The sequence below is a fragment of the Osmerus mordax genome, chromosome 3, assembly GCF_038355195.1.
Source record: "Osmerus mordax isolate fOsmMor3 chromosome 3, fOsmMor3.pri, whole genome shotgun sequence".
In the NCBI taxonomy this organism is placed as follows: Eukaryota; Metazoa; Chordata; class Actinopteri; order Osmeriformes; family Osmeridae; genus Osmerus; species Osmerus mordax.
In genome coordinates, this window is record NC_090052.1 from 1059999 (window position 1) to 1074317 (window position 14319).

The 14319-nt window shown below is 49.1% G+C and overlaps 1 protein-coding gene across 1 annotated transcript; it reads left to right on the forward strand.

The window, feature by feature from the left end:
* The first annotated feature begins 152 nt into the window (after positions 1–152).
* On the forward strand, positions 153–12362 carry si:ch211-51c14.1 (protein kinase C and casein kinase substrate in neurons protein 3). The gene is given in 14 exon segments (XM_067232212.1): positions 153–428; positions 3985–4049; positions 6680–6837; positions 7243–7286; positions 7289–7414; positions 7417–7475; positions 7858–8013; positions 8196–8294; positions 8297–8373; positions 9798–9877; positions 9880–9917; positions 10497–10576; positions 10909–10988; positions 11389–12362. Coding segments are annotated over 13 exon segments (1164 nt in total). The 5' UTR covers positions 153–428; positions 3985–3992; the 3' UTR covers positions 11499–12362.
* Positions 12363–14319: the final 1957 nt, after the last annotated feature.

Below are 14319 nucleotides of genomic sequence, written 5' to 3' on the forward strand. Positions count from 1 at the left end.
GATTGTTCATAAAATTTTCCTTATTTGCACACATTTTTATTGATGTTGGTGACTAGACCAAACACTTTAAGCCACAACAGTCATCTTCACTTCATTGAGAGTAGAAGAGACAGGAAGAGAGGGAGGGATAGAGAGAGAGAGAGAGGGAGGGGAACCGTCCAGTGGTGAGGTGTGGGGCTAGAGAATTACTTTCCTGCAGCTGTTTTGGAGAGAGCCAGAGAGAGCGGGGGAGAGCAGAGAAAGGGGGAAATACTGACTCCTCTGGCTCTGAAAGTAGAGAGAGAGAGAAGAGAACCGAGAGCTGGAGCACGGCAAAGTCCTGGAAAAGAAGGAGACACCGCAGGACTGTGACAGAGACGAGAGAAGAGAGAAACGCAGAGAAAACCAAACCAAGCACAGAGGGAGGACCAACAGTTGCCGAGTGAGAGGTAGTAAACTTGATTCTGTCCCGAGCTCATACGGTAGCTTCTACAGCTGGACTGAAACAAATCTATTCCTGTTGTATGCGTTCATGTGGCGCTATATATCTCCTCTAGGCACGGGCTTATGTGCTGAGTTATGTGTGACAGTCATATTGGGGACAGGGGGAGGAGAGAATGTGTTGCAGAGGGGTGAGGGGGACATGGCTGGGAGCAGAGGAGAGGGGGAGAAGGGGGGACCAGGGGAGAGAAAGCCGGCGGTTAGGGTTGGATCTGTTTTCATCGATAGCTTTGAAAGTTAGTTCAGAAAACTTTTTTCTGGGCGGGGGATTCTCGAGTGCGCTCTGCTGCTGTGGGCCATCTTCAGGAAGACAGTTTGGGTTTTTCGTGATCTGCCTACGGGGCTTCTGTCACTGAAAACATCCATATTTGGAGGCTCAGATTGTTTCAAATCTGTGCCAGTTGAAGATGGTAAGTGATGCAAGCGCTGTACTCATCTTTGGTTTATATAATAACTTCTACAGTAACACTTTTCACTGGCTGGAAACAGGCATCACTTGATCTCTGCTTTAGATTAGTACTATTTTAGGATTGACTGAAGTTATTTCTGAGATCAAAGGTCAATCTTATGGAATGTTGGAAAATACCAGGGGAATGAAGAACATATATCTAATGCTGTGAAATCATGGAGAGGTACTGTCATCGCTCTCTCTCTCTCTCTCTCTCTCATCTCTCTCTCTCTCTCTCTCTCTCTCTCTCTCTCTCTCTCTCTCTCTCTCTCTCTCTCTCTCTCTCTCTCTCTCTCTCTCTCTCTCTCTCTCTCTTTCAGTCTAAGTCTCTCTCTCTTTCTCTGTCTCTCTCTCTTTCATTCTCTTTCATCCTGTCGCTCCAGTCTGGAGGGAGATGGGAGACCAGAGATGGGACAGGAAGTAGGAGTCAGAGGTTAACAAGGAGGTGATTAATTCTACTTTTTGCCCCCTGTAACGTGTAAAGAAACAGAGGACCCAGAGAGGGAGAGAGAGACACAGAGAGAGAGAGAGAGAGAGAGAGAGACACAGAGAGAGACACAGAGAGAGAGAGAGAGAGAGAGAGAGGGGGATGAGCTAAAAGATGAGCGTGTGCTCTCCTCTTCTCCCCTGCACTGGTCTCGTGACAGAGGGGGTTCTCCTCTCCTCCTCTCTCCTGTCCTCTCAGTGCCCGAGGAGGGTTTTGCTGGTGAGCTTGTTGGGATCATGTGGGTGTCCGTGTGTGTGACGGCTCTTTTGTATGTCACCGAGCATGTGAGCCTAGCTCACGAATGTGTGTTTTTTTGCATGCAAATTTGTGTATGCGTGTGTGGAGTGTGTGTGCGTGTGTGTCTGTTTTCAAAGGGGCAAGACAAGCCACCAGAAGGGAACCAGGGAGAGAGAGTAGAGATGGGGTCGACCTTTACCCCTGTTTATTTTAGGGAAGGCTCGAGTTTCAAGCTGGGAAGGGGCATTCCGTCTCGGTGAGAGCCTCACGGCAGAGCGCTAGCCTCCAGAGATCCTGTTTTACAACACCGTACTCTCTGCTGCTAATGCTTACACAGTATCAGACCTCCAGCAACAAAAAGCAGTCGTCTGACAGTTGTAACATCCATCTAACCTAGTCCTCACCTAGTGACCCCTGTTCACACCCTCCAGAGCACTGTTGGGTAGTAACGTGTTACTCAGTAATACTTTCCTGTAATATTATTACTTTCCCCAGTAACGAGTAGTGTAAGGAATGACATTTTCCAAAACAGTAATTATATTACAGTTATTAATCCGAGTAACGTTGCGTTACTGCGTTGCAAAAACATTTTTGTCTAGGCCATCTTATGGTCACGTTTACGCACAGGAGGTCAGGCCGGGCAGGACACTTGGGATTCTTGCCAAAAGGCTAAACGAAGGATGGAGGATGAGGGAGAAGAAGAGAGCTTTCCACAGCTGGAAGTATTGTCATTATTTTGAGTTTGTCTCAGTCAAAGATGCAAAGAACATTGTCGTCCGTTGTAAACTTTGTGCGAGTAGCAAAACATTTTCAACTGCGAAAAATACAACATCTAACTTGTCGAAGCATCTGATATGGCAGCATAGCAATGTCTGATAAAAGGTTTGAGAAGCTTCTGCTATTCATTTTTGTTGTTGCTCATAACACTGTTTGTAGTTATGGAGTTTGGCTAATTGTTGACTCCTCCTGTACGGTTAATTATTGTCCCAATAAAGTAGATCCAGTTCTAAAAGGAGCTGGCACAGGTATAGGTTGTATGTCACTTTTTAGAAAGGAGGGGGTAGAAAAAGTAATATTGTAATGTAACAAATTACTTTTGATACCAAGTAATAAGTAAAGTACTTTTTACTTTTTAAAGGAGTAATAAGTAAAAAGGAACTTATTACATTGCCTGAGTAACTTGATCCAGACATGACTTGTGTGTTCCGTAGTTTAGAGCTTTCTAACCTCTAAACCTGCGATTCCCAACCTGTGGGCCTCGGACCTCTAGTGGTCCGCTAGGGTAGTACAGGTGGGCCGCCAAACCAATGAATACTAATGTATCAAAAATGAATAAATAGCTAAATATTTATAAATACTGTTGGTACATGATTATAAAAATTCTTCCTAAATGTAATATTACATTTAACCTTTAATTCATCATGACCGAAACGCCAATAGTTATGCTTGCCAGGTTGACGAAAGACCATTGGCCCAACTTGCATACGCCCACTTCAATCCACTATGCACGCATCACTTCCGCATTTTCCATAAGCCAAGTCAACAACTTCCGGTATCGAGCAGTTACGTTAGTTCTTAAACACAAAATGCAGTTTTTTACGAGGAGTTCGGGTTGTCTTCCCAATATGACAATCAACGATGTATATAGGAATCTATGTTGCTGCCCTTCAAACAAGAGGGAAAAGGGGTTCAAATTGTAAGTTTCGAGCTACTGTACATCACCAATTGCGAAGGTAAGGTTTATCTCACTCACTAAAAGTAGCTAGCTAGGCTAGCTCTAGCTCTAGCTATCTAGGATTTGAGCAGTAACGTTAGCAAAATTTTGTTTTTTTTATCATAATTTACTCAATTATGTCAGCTTGCTTGCTAGTCGTTATTGTTAACTCACATAAACTTGTTCTGTATGGATACTGTAATGTAACATGTCTTTCTCTGTTTCTAACAAAAATCTGGTGACTGGAGGGATCTCCGTGAGGGCGACCTGTTATCGGTCGATGGAAAAAAGCTCGTACAATTCTCTTTACAATGTGTGCTTACTGTGGCGCTGATGGACACTTTGTCTTCTTTGATCGCTCAAATACATTTAGCCGTGAAAGGGAACTGTTTGGCTCTGTGGTGTTGTTAAACGTGAATTAATTGAACAGAAGTGTTGGGCGGCCGCTACAATATTTGAGCCAGGCAAAGTGGAAAAAGTCGTGAATGACAGCTCTAAACTATTCAGCTTATATTCACCACATCACAGTAACATTATGGGCTGTAGCTGTGCTTGTTGCTAAGCGGTACAGGAAATGATGTCGAGAGTGTGACCAGGCTGTCTCCTGCTGTATTCCAGAGCCCAGGATGTCTGTTCCTCCAGACAACAGCCCTGAAGACGCCCACAACCAAAGCTTCTGGATGGTAAGCCTGGGTGTGTGTGAGTGTGTGTGTGAGAAAGTGTGTGTGAGAGAGAGTGTGTGAGAGAGTGTGTGTGTGTGAGTGTGTGTGGGAGAGAGAATATGTGTGAGAGAGAGAGTGTGTGTGTGAGAGAGAGTGTGTGAGAGAGAGAGAGTGTGAGTGTGTGTGAGAGAGAGAGTGTGTGTGAGAGAGAGTGTGTGTGAGAGAGAGAGTGTGTGTGAGAGAGTGTGTGTGAGAGAGAGAGAGTGTGTGAGAGAGAGTGTGTGTGTGAGAGAGAGTATGTGTGTGTTTGTGTAGGAGAGTTAAAGAAAGACAAAAAGAGCGAGAGGTAAAAGGAAAGCAGCAACCCTCCGAGCTAAAGGTTTGGAAGCCTTGTAGAGTCAGACTAAATAACTCTGTTGTCCACACAACAGTGTGTCTGCAAGGCAATTTTATCATGTGTTGTTAGAAAGATTGGATTAGTCACTGTCTTTCTGGGAATGTTTTGAGACATTCATTCAGTACCCTGCCACAATACTAGTCATTTATTGAGCCGTTTATAGTGAATCATACACATATAAATCCAATATTTATATGTCATCTATACATCATAAATTGAAGTAGAATAAAGAAGACTATATGGGTAAGCGTATCATAGTCATGAGCTATACCAGTAGTTCTTTGTGCAGATGCAGTCACAGTTCTAGAACTTTCCAACCCAAATGAAAGGAGGAAAACGAATGCTCTGTGCAAACTGGCCCTTTAACGGTGCCTGTGAGCGCTGGGGCCTGTGTTCCCTGCCCCCCCTGCCCCCCTGCCCCCCCTGCCCCCCTGCTCCCCTGCCCCCCCTGCCCCCCTGCTCCCCTGCCCCCCTGCCCCCCCTGCCCCCCTGCTCCCCTGCCCCCCTGCCCCCCTGCTCCCCTGCCTGCCCTGTCATCTTGGCAGGGCCCCTGTTGTGCTGGATGAACTTCCAGTTCAGTTCCTGTTTGATTCCTCCTCCATCCCGCCCCCTCGGCTGTCTGTCATTAGGTGTTCGACTTCATGCAGCACCGACTTAAAGCTGAGAATGCCATTGGCTGCTTCAAGTCAGCCTGGCTGCAGGCGGCTGCAGGCGGCGCCGGCGCTGCATGAAGTCGAACGCACCTAATATGTTGCCCCTCCATCTGGCCCCCTCGGCTGCATGTCATCATGTTGCCTTGACCCGTCCTGAAAGCTGTGTTTGTGGAGGGTAGTCACTTATTGGAAGAACCGTTCATTTACTAACAGCAGTGTATACAATAAGCCATGTCATGCATTACAGCCAGTGGGAGACCGTATATATCAATTCCTCAACGCTGTGTGTTTTCTATGTACTATGGGACATTGTCTCGGTGCAGTTGTGCAGCTGTATTGTTAGGTACAGCTTGCACGTAAAATTAGATTTTCATTAGAGAACTGTGCCTGTTCCGTAGCCAGTATGTCTTTGTTGCTGTGATTGGCTGGATGCAGAGGCTCTGTAGTGGTGGGTTTGTCTTGGCCTCTGTGATTGGCTGGCCGCTGTCTTGCTGTGGCGAGATTGGCTTGAGGCAAGATTCCTCAGCTGTTTTCACTTAAGTCTCAGACGTGTGAGGAGTCAGAACAAACCTCAACAGAAGGAGAGAGAGAGGTAGAGAGACAGGGAGAGAGGGCGGAGAGAGGGAGAGAGAGAGAGAGAGAGAGAAACAGGGAAAAGAGAGAGAGAGAGAGAGAGAGAGAGAGAGAGAGGGAGGGAGAAACAGGGAGGGAGACACAAGGAAAAGAGAGAGAGAGAGAGAGAGAGAGGGGGGGGGAGAACAGGGAAAAGAGAGAGAGGGAGAGGGAGAGGGAGAGGGAGAGAGGGAGAAACAAGGAAAAGAGGGTAACCTGACAGAGAAACAGAAACTGGTTCACAGCTAGCAAACGTCAGTCAGTGTGTGTGTGTGTGTGTGTGTGTGCGTGTGTGTGTGTATAACAGAGAGATAGAAACTGAGAGAGGGAAAGTGGGAGCCAGTGATAAACTGTCCTAGGAAGTCAGTTTGAAGAGTGCCTGGAAAATTGTGGAGAGTTTTCCAGACTCCACATCTACAAACACATCACTTTCTCTGGAGAAGTCATCATAGTCAGTCCTCTCTCCTGTCTCTCACAGACTGCCCTCCAGTGTCCCTGTGTTTTTCCTGTGTCTCCCTGTGTTGTGTCACCCTGTGTTTTCCTGTGTCTCCTTGTGTTGTGTCACCCTTCATGTCTCTGTTAAGGATCCTTCACTGGAAAATTCTGTAAAAAGTTGATTGTTTGTGAAAACATGTTATGGTTATTTTCCATGTTGTGGATGTGGAACAACAACAATCAGTTAGGTATCTTACTGTTCTGCCTAGTTAGTGTACAGATCAAATCAAAAGTGAATGCTCCATGTCTAATTTCATACTGCTTCTCTCACTTTATCTTGCTCAATCTCTGTCTTTTTCTCTGTCTCTCTCTGTCTTGCTCAACCTCTCTTTCTCTCTCATACTCTCACCCCCCCCCCCCCTCTCTCTCTCTCTCTCTCTCTCTCTCTCTCTCTCTCTCTCTCTCTCTCTCTCTCTCTCTCTCTCTCTCTGTCTGTCTCTCTCTCTCTCTTTCACCCCTCTCTCTCTCCCCTCCCCCCCTTGTCCGTCTCCAAGCCTGGGAACTACCACTCCACAGTGAAGAGGACGGAGGATGCCTTCCAGGCGTGTAACGACATCGTGGCGTGTTTCCAGGAGAGGGCGCGTGTGGAGAGACAGTACGCCCAGCAGCTCAGCAAGTGGAGCAGCAAGTGGAAGCCCCTGGTGGACACTAGTGAGTACTGCAGCCACTCCACCAGCACTGCTGACTGGGAAAACCTCTCTCTCTCTCCCCCTCTCTCCCCCTCTCTCTCTCTCTCTCTCTCTCTCTCTCTCTCTCTCTCTCAGTGTCACTCACTCACTCACTCACTATCTCTCTCTCTCTCTCCCCCTCTCTCTCCCCCCCCCCCCTCTCTCTCTCTCTCTCTCTCTCTCTCTCTCTCCCCCTCTCTCTCTCTCTCTCTCTCTCTCTCTGATGATCTCTATGCACCCTAAATGTCTGCCTGGACTGTGATGACATCATGATGGCTGCTTGAGAAAGTGATTGCTCTGTTGTTGTTTTGTTACTTGTATGGTTGTCAGTACGTTCCGTGCTGTAGCACAGACGGCATGTTTCCTGAGTGTCAGTGTGTGCCGCAGGCCCCCCTATACGGCTCCCTGCTGAAGGCCTGGCAGTGCTTCCTGTCGTCGCAGACCGCCTGGCCGCGCTCCACTCCTCCGTGTGCCGGTCGCTGGTCTCAGAGGACGGAGTTCGTGTCCAGACCTGGCAGAAGGAATCCTTCCACAAGAAGATCTTCGGGGGCTTCAAGGAGTCCCAGACTTCGACACGGGCTTCGCTCGTGCTCAGAAGCCCTGGGCCAAGCGACTGAAGAAGGTTGGGATCAAGTAGAGGATGGCCTGTCTTTAAAAACACTCTGGAACTCCTCTTAGTTTCAAGATCCCGTCTTATGCTGAGGCACTGGGGGGAGTTTTGGACGTTGTGTTAGAGCTTTGTCAATGGGTCTCTGTGTCATGTGACAGTGTTTCTGGGTCTCTGTGTCACGTGACAGTGTTTTCTGCGTCTCTGTGTCATGTGACAGTGTTTCTGGGTGTGTGTCCTCATATGACAGTGTTCCTGGGTGTGTGTCTAATGTGACAGTGTTCGTGTGTGTGTGTCTCATATGACAGTGTTCCTGGGTGTGTGTCTAATGTGACAGTGTTCCTGGGTGTGTGTCTCATATGACAGTGTTCCTGGGTGTGTGTGTGTGTGCGTGCAGCTGGACAAGGCCAGGAGTGCGTACCACAAGGCCAGCAGGAAGGAGTTTGCAGCCATGGAACGGGAGACGCACGCTAAAGGCAACCCGGACGTGGCGATCGAGAAGCAGAGGAGGATCCAGGAGGAGCGTGAGCTGGTGAGCCAGGAGGCTGAGAAGGTGAGAGACACACCAGCCCTGAGAGAGCCCCATTATTACAGCTTGTGTGTGGGCGTTTGTAGGTGTGGCTGTGTTTGGGTGTGGCTGTGTTTGGGTGTGGCTGTGTTTGGGTGTGGCTGTGTTTGGCTGTGTGTGTAAGTGTGTTTGTGTATTAACCCTAGTTAAATCTGAACATGCTCCAGGTGCGCGGACGGTACGAGAAGGTTCTGGAGGAAGTGACTCGCTACGCTCCTAGATACATGGAGGAGATGGAATGCATCTTCGACCAATCACAGGAGGACGAGAGAGGAAGAGGATCGCCTTCCTCAAACAAGCCTTCCTCTCCATCCACAGACACCTGGACGTCACAAACAACGAGAGGTCTCCTTCTCTCTCTCCTTCTCTCTCTCCTTCTCTCTCCTTCTCTCTCTCCTTCTCTCTTGTCCTCTCTCTCCCCTCCTCTCTCTCCTCCTCTCCTTTCCTTCTCTCTCCCTCCTCTCTCTCCTCCTCTTTCCTTCTCTCTCTCCTTCTCTCTTTCTCTCTCTCCTCTCTCTCCTTCTCTCTCTTCTCTTTCTCCTTCTCTCTCTCCTTCTCTCTCCTCTCTCTCTCCTCTCTCTCCTTCTCTCTCTCCTCTCTATCTCCTCTCTCTCCTTCAATCTCTCCTTCTCTCTCTCCTTCTCTCTCTCCTTCTCTCTCCTTCTCTCTCTCCTTCTCTCTGTCCTCTCTCTCCCCTCCTCTCTCTCCTCCTCTCTTTCCTCTCTCTCCCCTCCTCTCTCTCCTCCTCTTCCTTCTCTCTCTCCTTCTCTCTTTCTCTCTCTCCTCTCTCTCCTTCTCTCTCTTCTCTTTCTCCTTCTCTCTCTCCTTCTCTCTCCTCTCTCTCCTCTCTCTCCTTCTCTCTCTCCTCTCTATCTCCCTCTCTCTCCTTCAATCTCTCCTTCTCTCTCTCCTTCTCCTCCTTCTCTCTCCTCCTCTCTCTCCTTCTCTCTCTCCTTCTCTCTGTCCTCTCTCCCCTCCTCTCTCTCCTCCTCTTTCCTTCTCTCTCTCCTTCTCTCTTTCTCTCTCTCCTCTCTCTCCTTCTCTTTCTTCTCTTTCTCCTTCTCTCTCTCCTTCTCTCTCTCCTCTCTCTCCTTCTCTCTCTCCTCTCTATCTCCACTCTCTCCTTCACTCTCTCCTTCTCTCTCTCCTTCTCTCTCTCCTCTCCTCTCCTTCTCTCTCTCTCTCTCTCCTTCTCTCTCTCCTCTCTCTCTTTCTCGGTCTCCTTTTCCTTCCATTTCTCTCTGTCTCTCTCTCTCCCTGTTGTCATGCTGTGTGGTCTCTCTCTCTCCTGTTGTCATGCTGTGTGGTCTCTCTCTCTCCCTGTTGTCATGCTGTGTGGTCTCTCTCTCTCCCTGTTGTCATGCTGTGTGGTCTCTCTCTCTCCCTGTTGTCATGCTGTGTGGTCTCTCTCTCTCCCTGTTGTCATGCTGTGTGGTCTCTCTCCTCTCCCTGTTGTCATGCTGTGTGGTCTCTCCCTCTCCCTGTTGTCATGCTGTGTGGTCCTCTCTCTCTCCCTGTTGTCATGCTGTGTGGTCTCTCTCTCTCCCTGTTGTCATGCTGTGTGGTCTCTCTCTCTCCCTGTTGTCATGCTGTGTGGTCTCTCCCTGTTGTCATGCTGTGTGGTCTCTCTCCCTGTTGTCATTGCTGTGGGTCTCTCTCTCTCCCTGTTGTCATGCTGTGTGGTCTCTCTCTCTCCCCTGTTGTCATGCTGTGTGGTCTCTCTCTCTCCCTGTTGTCATGCTGTGTGGTGTCTCTCTCTCCTCCGTCAGTGTGAAGGCAGTGTATAACGAGCTCCACTCCTCCCTGATGGCCATCGACGAGCAGGAGGACCTGCGCTGGTGGAGGCACACCCAGGGCCGGGCATGCCCCCCGACTGGCCTCAGTTCCAGGTACACTCACACACACACATATACTCACACACACACACAAAGAACACACTCACACAAAGACACACACACACACACTGACCTACACACACACACCACACACACATATACTCAGACACACACACAAAGACACACTCACACAAAGACACACACACACACACACACACACACTGACCTACACACACTCACACACACATACTCATACAGACACTCACACACACACACAAATGCACTGAGCTAATGGAAGCTAATGGGGCATAATAAAGCAGACTGGTGATCTGTAATCACACAGTGTGTTATCACAGTGAGACACTGGAGCCGCCTGGCTCACAGTGAGACACTGGAGCCGCCTGGCTCACAGTGAGACACTGTAGCCGCCTGACTCACAGTGAGGACACTGGAGCCGCCTGGCTCACAGTGAGACACTGGAGCCGCCTGGCTCACAGTGAGACACTGGAGCCGCCTGGCTCACAGTGAGACACTGGAGCCGCCTGGCTCACAGTGAGACACTGAGCCGCCTGGCTCACAGTGAGACACTGGAGCCCGCCTGGCTCAAAGTGCTCTGCTCTTTCAGGAGTGAAGCCGGAGAAGAAGAGCAAGAAGGGGAAGAAGGTGGTGGAGGAGAAGAAGGCTGTGGAGGGGAAAGGCTCCATCGAGAGGAGGTGAGCATCCATCTCCATCGCTCCTTCTTTGTGGATGTGAGTTACTGAGCTGACAGACAGGCTCTCTCACACTCAGCAGTAGTAGAGTGTCATAAACCTCTCAGAAACTGATGATACAAACACCATCCTCTCTCTGTCTCTCTCTGGTGTGCATTATAAACCTGTTACTCTCTCTCTCTCTCTCTCTCTCTCTCTCTCTCTCTCTCTCTCTCTCTCTCTCTCTCTCTCTCTCTCTCTCTCTCTCTCTATCTCTCTGCTTCTCTCTTTGTCTCTCTGTCTCTCCCCCCCTCTCTCTCTCTACCCTGTCTCTCTCTCTCATCTCTCTCTGTCAGTGTGATGATTGGAGGAGTGAGGGTTAGAGCTCTCTACGACTACGTCGGCCAGGAGACGGACGAGCTCTCGTTTAATGCAGGTAAGTGTTTTTGCAGTGTTGCGGGTGTTTTTCAGTGTTCTGGGTGTTGTGCAGTGTTGTGAGTGTTTTTGCAGTGTACTGGGTGTTTTTTAGTGTTGCAAGTGTTTTGCAGTGTTGCGAGTGTTTTGCAGTGCTCTGGGTGTTTTGCAGTGTTGCGAGTGTTTTGCAGTGTTCTGGGTGTTTGCAGTGTTGCAAGTGTTTTGCAATGTTGCAAGTGTTTTGCAGTGCTCTGGTGTTTTGCAGTGTTGCGATGTGTTTTGCAGTGTTGCGAGTGTTTTGCAGTGTTCTGGGTGTTTTGCAGTGTTGCGAGTGTTTTGCAGTGCTCTTGGTGTTTTGCAGTGTTGCAAGTGTTTTGCAGTGTTCTGGGTGTTTCTCATGCATCCCTCCTTGTGTGCTCCAGGCGAGGAGTTTCTGAAGACTGAGGATGAGGACGACCAGGGCTGGTGTCGGGGCGTGATGGACGGAGGGAGAGAGGGCCTCTACCCAGCCAACTACGTACAAGTCGTGTAACTAGAGAAGGTAGAGAAGGTAGCTAGATTTTTAATGGAAAAAATGAAAGAACCTTTTTTGGGGGAAGAAACATTTAGTCGGAGACTGTTTGACCGGCTGGTGTAGCAGGTCTGGTCTGTGGGGATAACCAGGGAGGTTTCAAACATACAACCACACATCACAGGGAGCTTTCATCCAAAGATCTGATTGGTTGGGAGAAGGGGACGACTCTTAACAGATACACCTGCATATCCAGAAGTTAAACATCCAGGGTTAGTAAATCTTAGAAGATGCGGACAAACATGTAATGTATTTGCAGCGGTCCTCCTGTGTGACACATTACACTTCATGTAAAACAAGATAGATATGATCACATGCTGGAATCTCAAGGTAACCCAGAACCAGGTGTTTCCTCTTCATAAAGCCACATCTGTCCGCCTCAGACAGGCCTGCCTGCTAGTGCCCGTGTGCCTGTGCATGTTCCTACTAAGGGAAACTAGCTCTGACCGGGACAATCATTCACCAAGGCCTCTCATGAGGAAGCAGTGGAAGGTATTTACACGTTTGTGTCGGTCAGAGCTGTGTGTGTGTTGGGAGAAGAGGTGTGTGTCCATCAGTTGCTGTGTGTGTGTTGGGAGAAAAGAGGGTGGCAGTCACAAGGCACACTCTGCTTGTGTTTCTGTTTGCAGATCTCATATGTCTGGCTTCTTATTACAGTGTTCTTGAGGTACTTCTTAGCTTTTTCACACTTGTATGTTAGTATGTATGTATTATATAAATGTTTTCTTCACATCATGTTACGTTGTCCCTTGAAGGCTTTTGTTGCTGTATGAGTCAGCAGTGTCTTTGTAAGAGCTGAATTCAGTTTAATAAAAGATTTCAAAACGAAATTGGCTTCTGTGTATGGATTTAGAGTTAAAATGTGTGTGTACTGTTTATACTCTGTGTGTGTGAATGTGTGTGTGTGTACTGTGCGTGCTTTGCGCGCGCATTTGTATTGTGTGTCTGTGTACTGTGTGTGTGTGTGAATCACCAGGCAACAGTATCATGTGCCCTTCCCAGGGGCGTTTGACTGTGCCCTGCAGCCTGTGTGTGTTGACACTGTCACATCAGTGGAGCTGTCAGTTTGAGTGGCAGCCACACACACACACACAACAGCCATTTAAGGGTCCTGCGCTGCTTGGTATCTGAGAGTAAAGCATTCAGCTCTGCTACATGCATGTCAACCTTTTCTCTTTCTCATCCCTCAGTCAGAGAGAGAGGGAGAGAGGGAGAGAGAGAGAGAGAGCGAGAGAGAGGGAGAGAGGGAGAGAGGAGAGAGAGAGGGAGGTAGAGAGAGAGAGAGAGAGAGGGAGAGGGAGAGAGAGAGAGAGAGAGAGGGGGAGAGAGGGAGAGAGGGAGAGAGGGAGAGAGGGAGGTAGAGAGAGAGAGAGAGAGGGGAGAGAGGGAGAGAGGAGAGAGGGAGGTAGAGAGAGAGAGAGAGAGAGAGAGAGAGAGAGAGAGAGAGAGAGAGAGAGGGGGAGAGAGAGAGAGAGAGAGAGAGAGAGGGGGAGAGAGGGAGAGAGGGAGGTTAGGGAGAGAGAGAGAGAGAGAGAGAGAGAGAGAGAGAGAGAGAGAGAGAGAGAGAGAGAGAGGAGAGAGAGAGAGAGAGAGAGAGGGGGGGAGGGGGAGAGGGAGAGGGAGAGGGAGAGGGAGAGGGAGAGGGAGAGGGAGAGAGAGAGAGAGACGTATCACAGGGACACCCGACCACCATTCACAGACTGCCATCCAGTCACAGCTACACTGCTGCAGTTCCTGAGGCAGCCTTCTCTCTCTCTCACGGAAATCAGCCGTGCTTCAACAGCATACTGCCTGGAGAGTATGATTCAGAGAGCTTTCCCTACTTGTCTGCAGGAACATACATAGTGCTCTGTGACGATGTAACGATGGCAGTCCATGTGGAAGCTCTCTCCTGGTTTCATGGTAGGACTGTGCACTCCAGCAGAGCCTGAGATGGAGATGGTTCACCTTGCTGCTGCTGGGTTTGGAATCCCTGGGAACTCTTCTCATCAATTAGCTCATTGCAAGGTCCTAAGGTGTCCAATCACAGCCCGGCTAGTCACTCTCTGTTTTCTCTCTCTCTCCCTCTGTACCGTAGCTCAATGTCAACACATAACAATTAACATTTACTTGTTTGTTATAGCAATTATGATGTGGAACGTGCTTCTATAATGGGCTCTTGACATATATCAAAATTAGGCGACTGAGTCGTCCCTCTGTGTGAAGTGGAGATGGGGACACCCAGCCCTGGTGGAATCGCATGTACCTACAGGTGATCTCAGATGATCTTGTTTCGGTCCATGGTCATCCAATTCGCTAGGTGGCGCTGTCAGATAAATCGAGGGTCCTAGAACTGCGGTCCTGAAACTGCAGCTCTCCGGCTCTCCGGCTCTGCAGGTTCATACTATTGGAAGGGTGAGGCTGTGCTGAACTCTGGCTCGTCCTGGCCAGAGCCCTGGAGTCAGTCCTGAGGGTCAGCCAGCAGGGGGCGCTGTGGGACCACGCTGCCAGAGCCCTGTATGGGAGACTTCCAGAAGCGGGCTGAGGGGCTGGGGGGCTGGGGGGCTCCTGCCTACTGGGAACACGCCGTTATTCCATCTCTCATGTTGTGACAGGCACAACTTCAAGTTGCCATGGAGAGAGCTACTGAAAAAGCCTTAATTAAGATCCCTCGACATCCTGCTGATGTCAAGTACACGTCTCCAGATAGGGTTAGGATATTAATGAGGAAACACTACGTGTCCTTGAAGGCAAAGTAACAAATGTTTGTATGATGTCTTTGCTACATGTATGTTGTTTACAG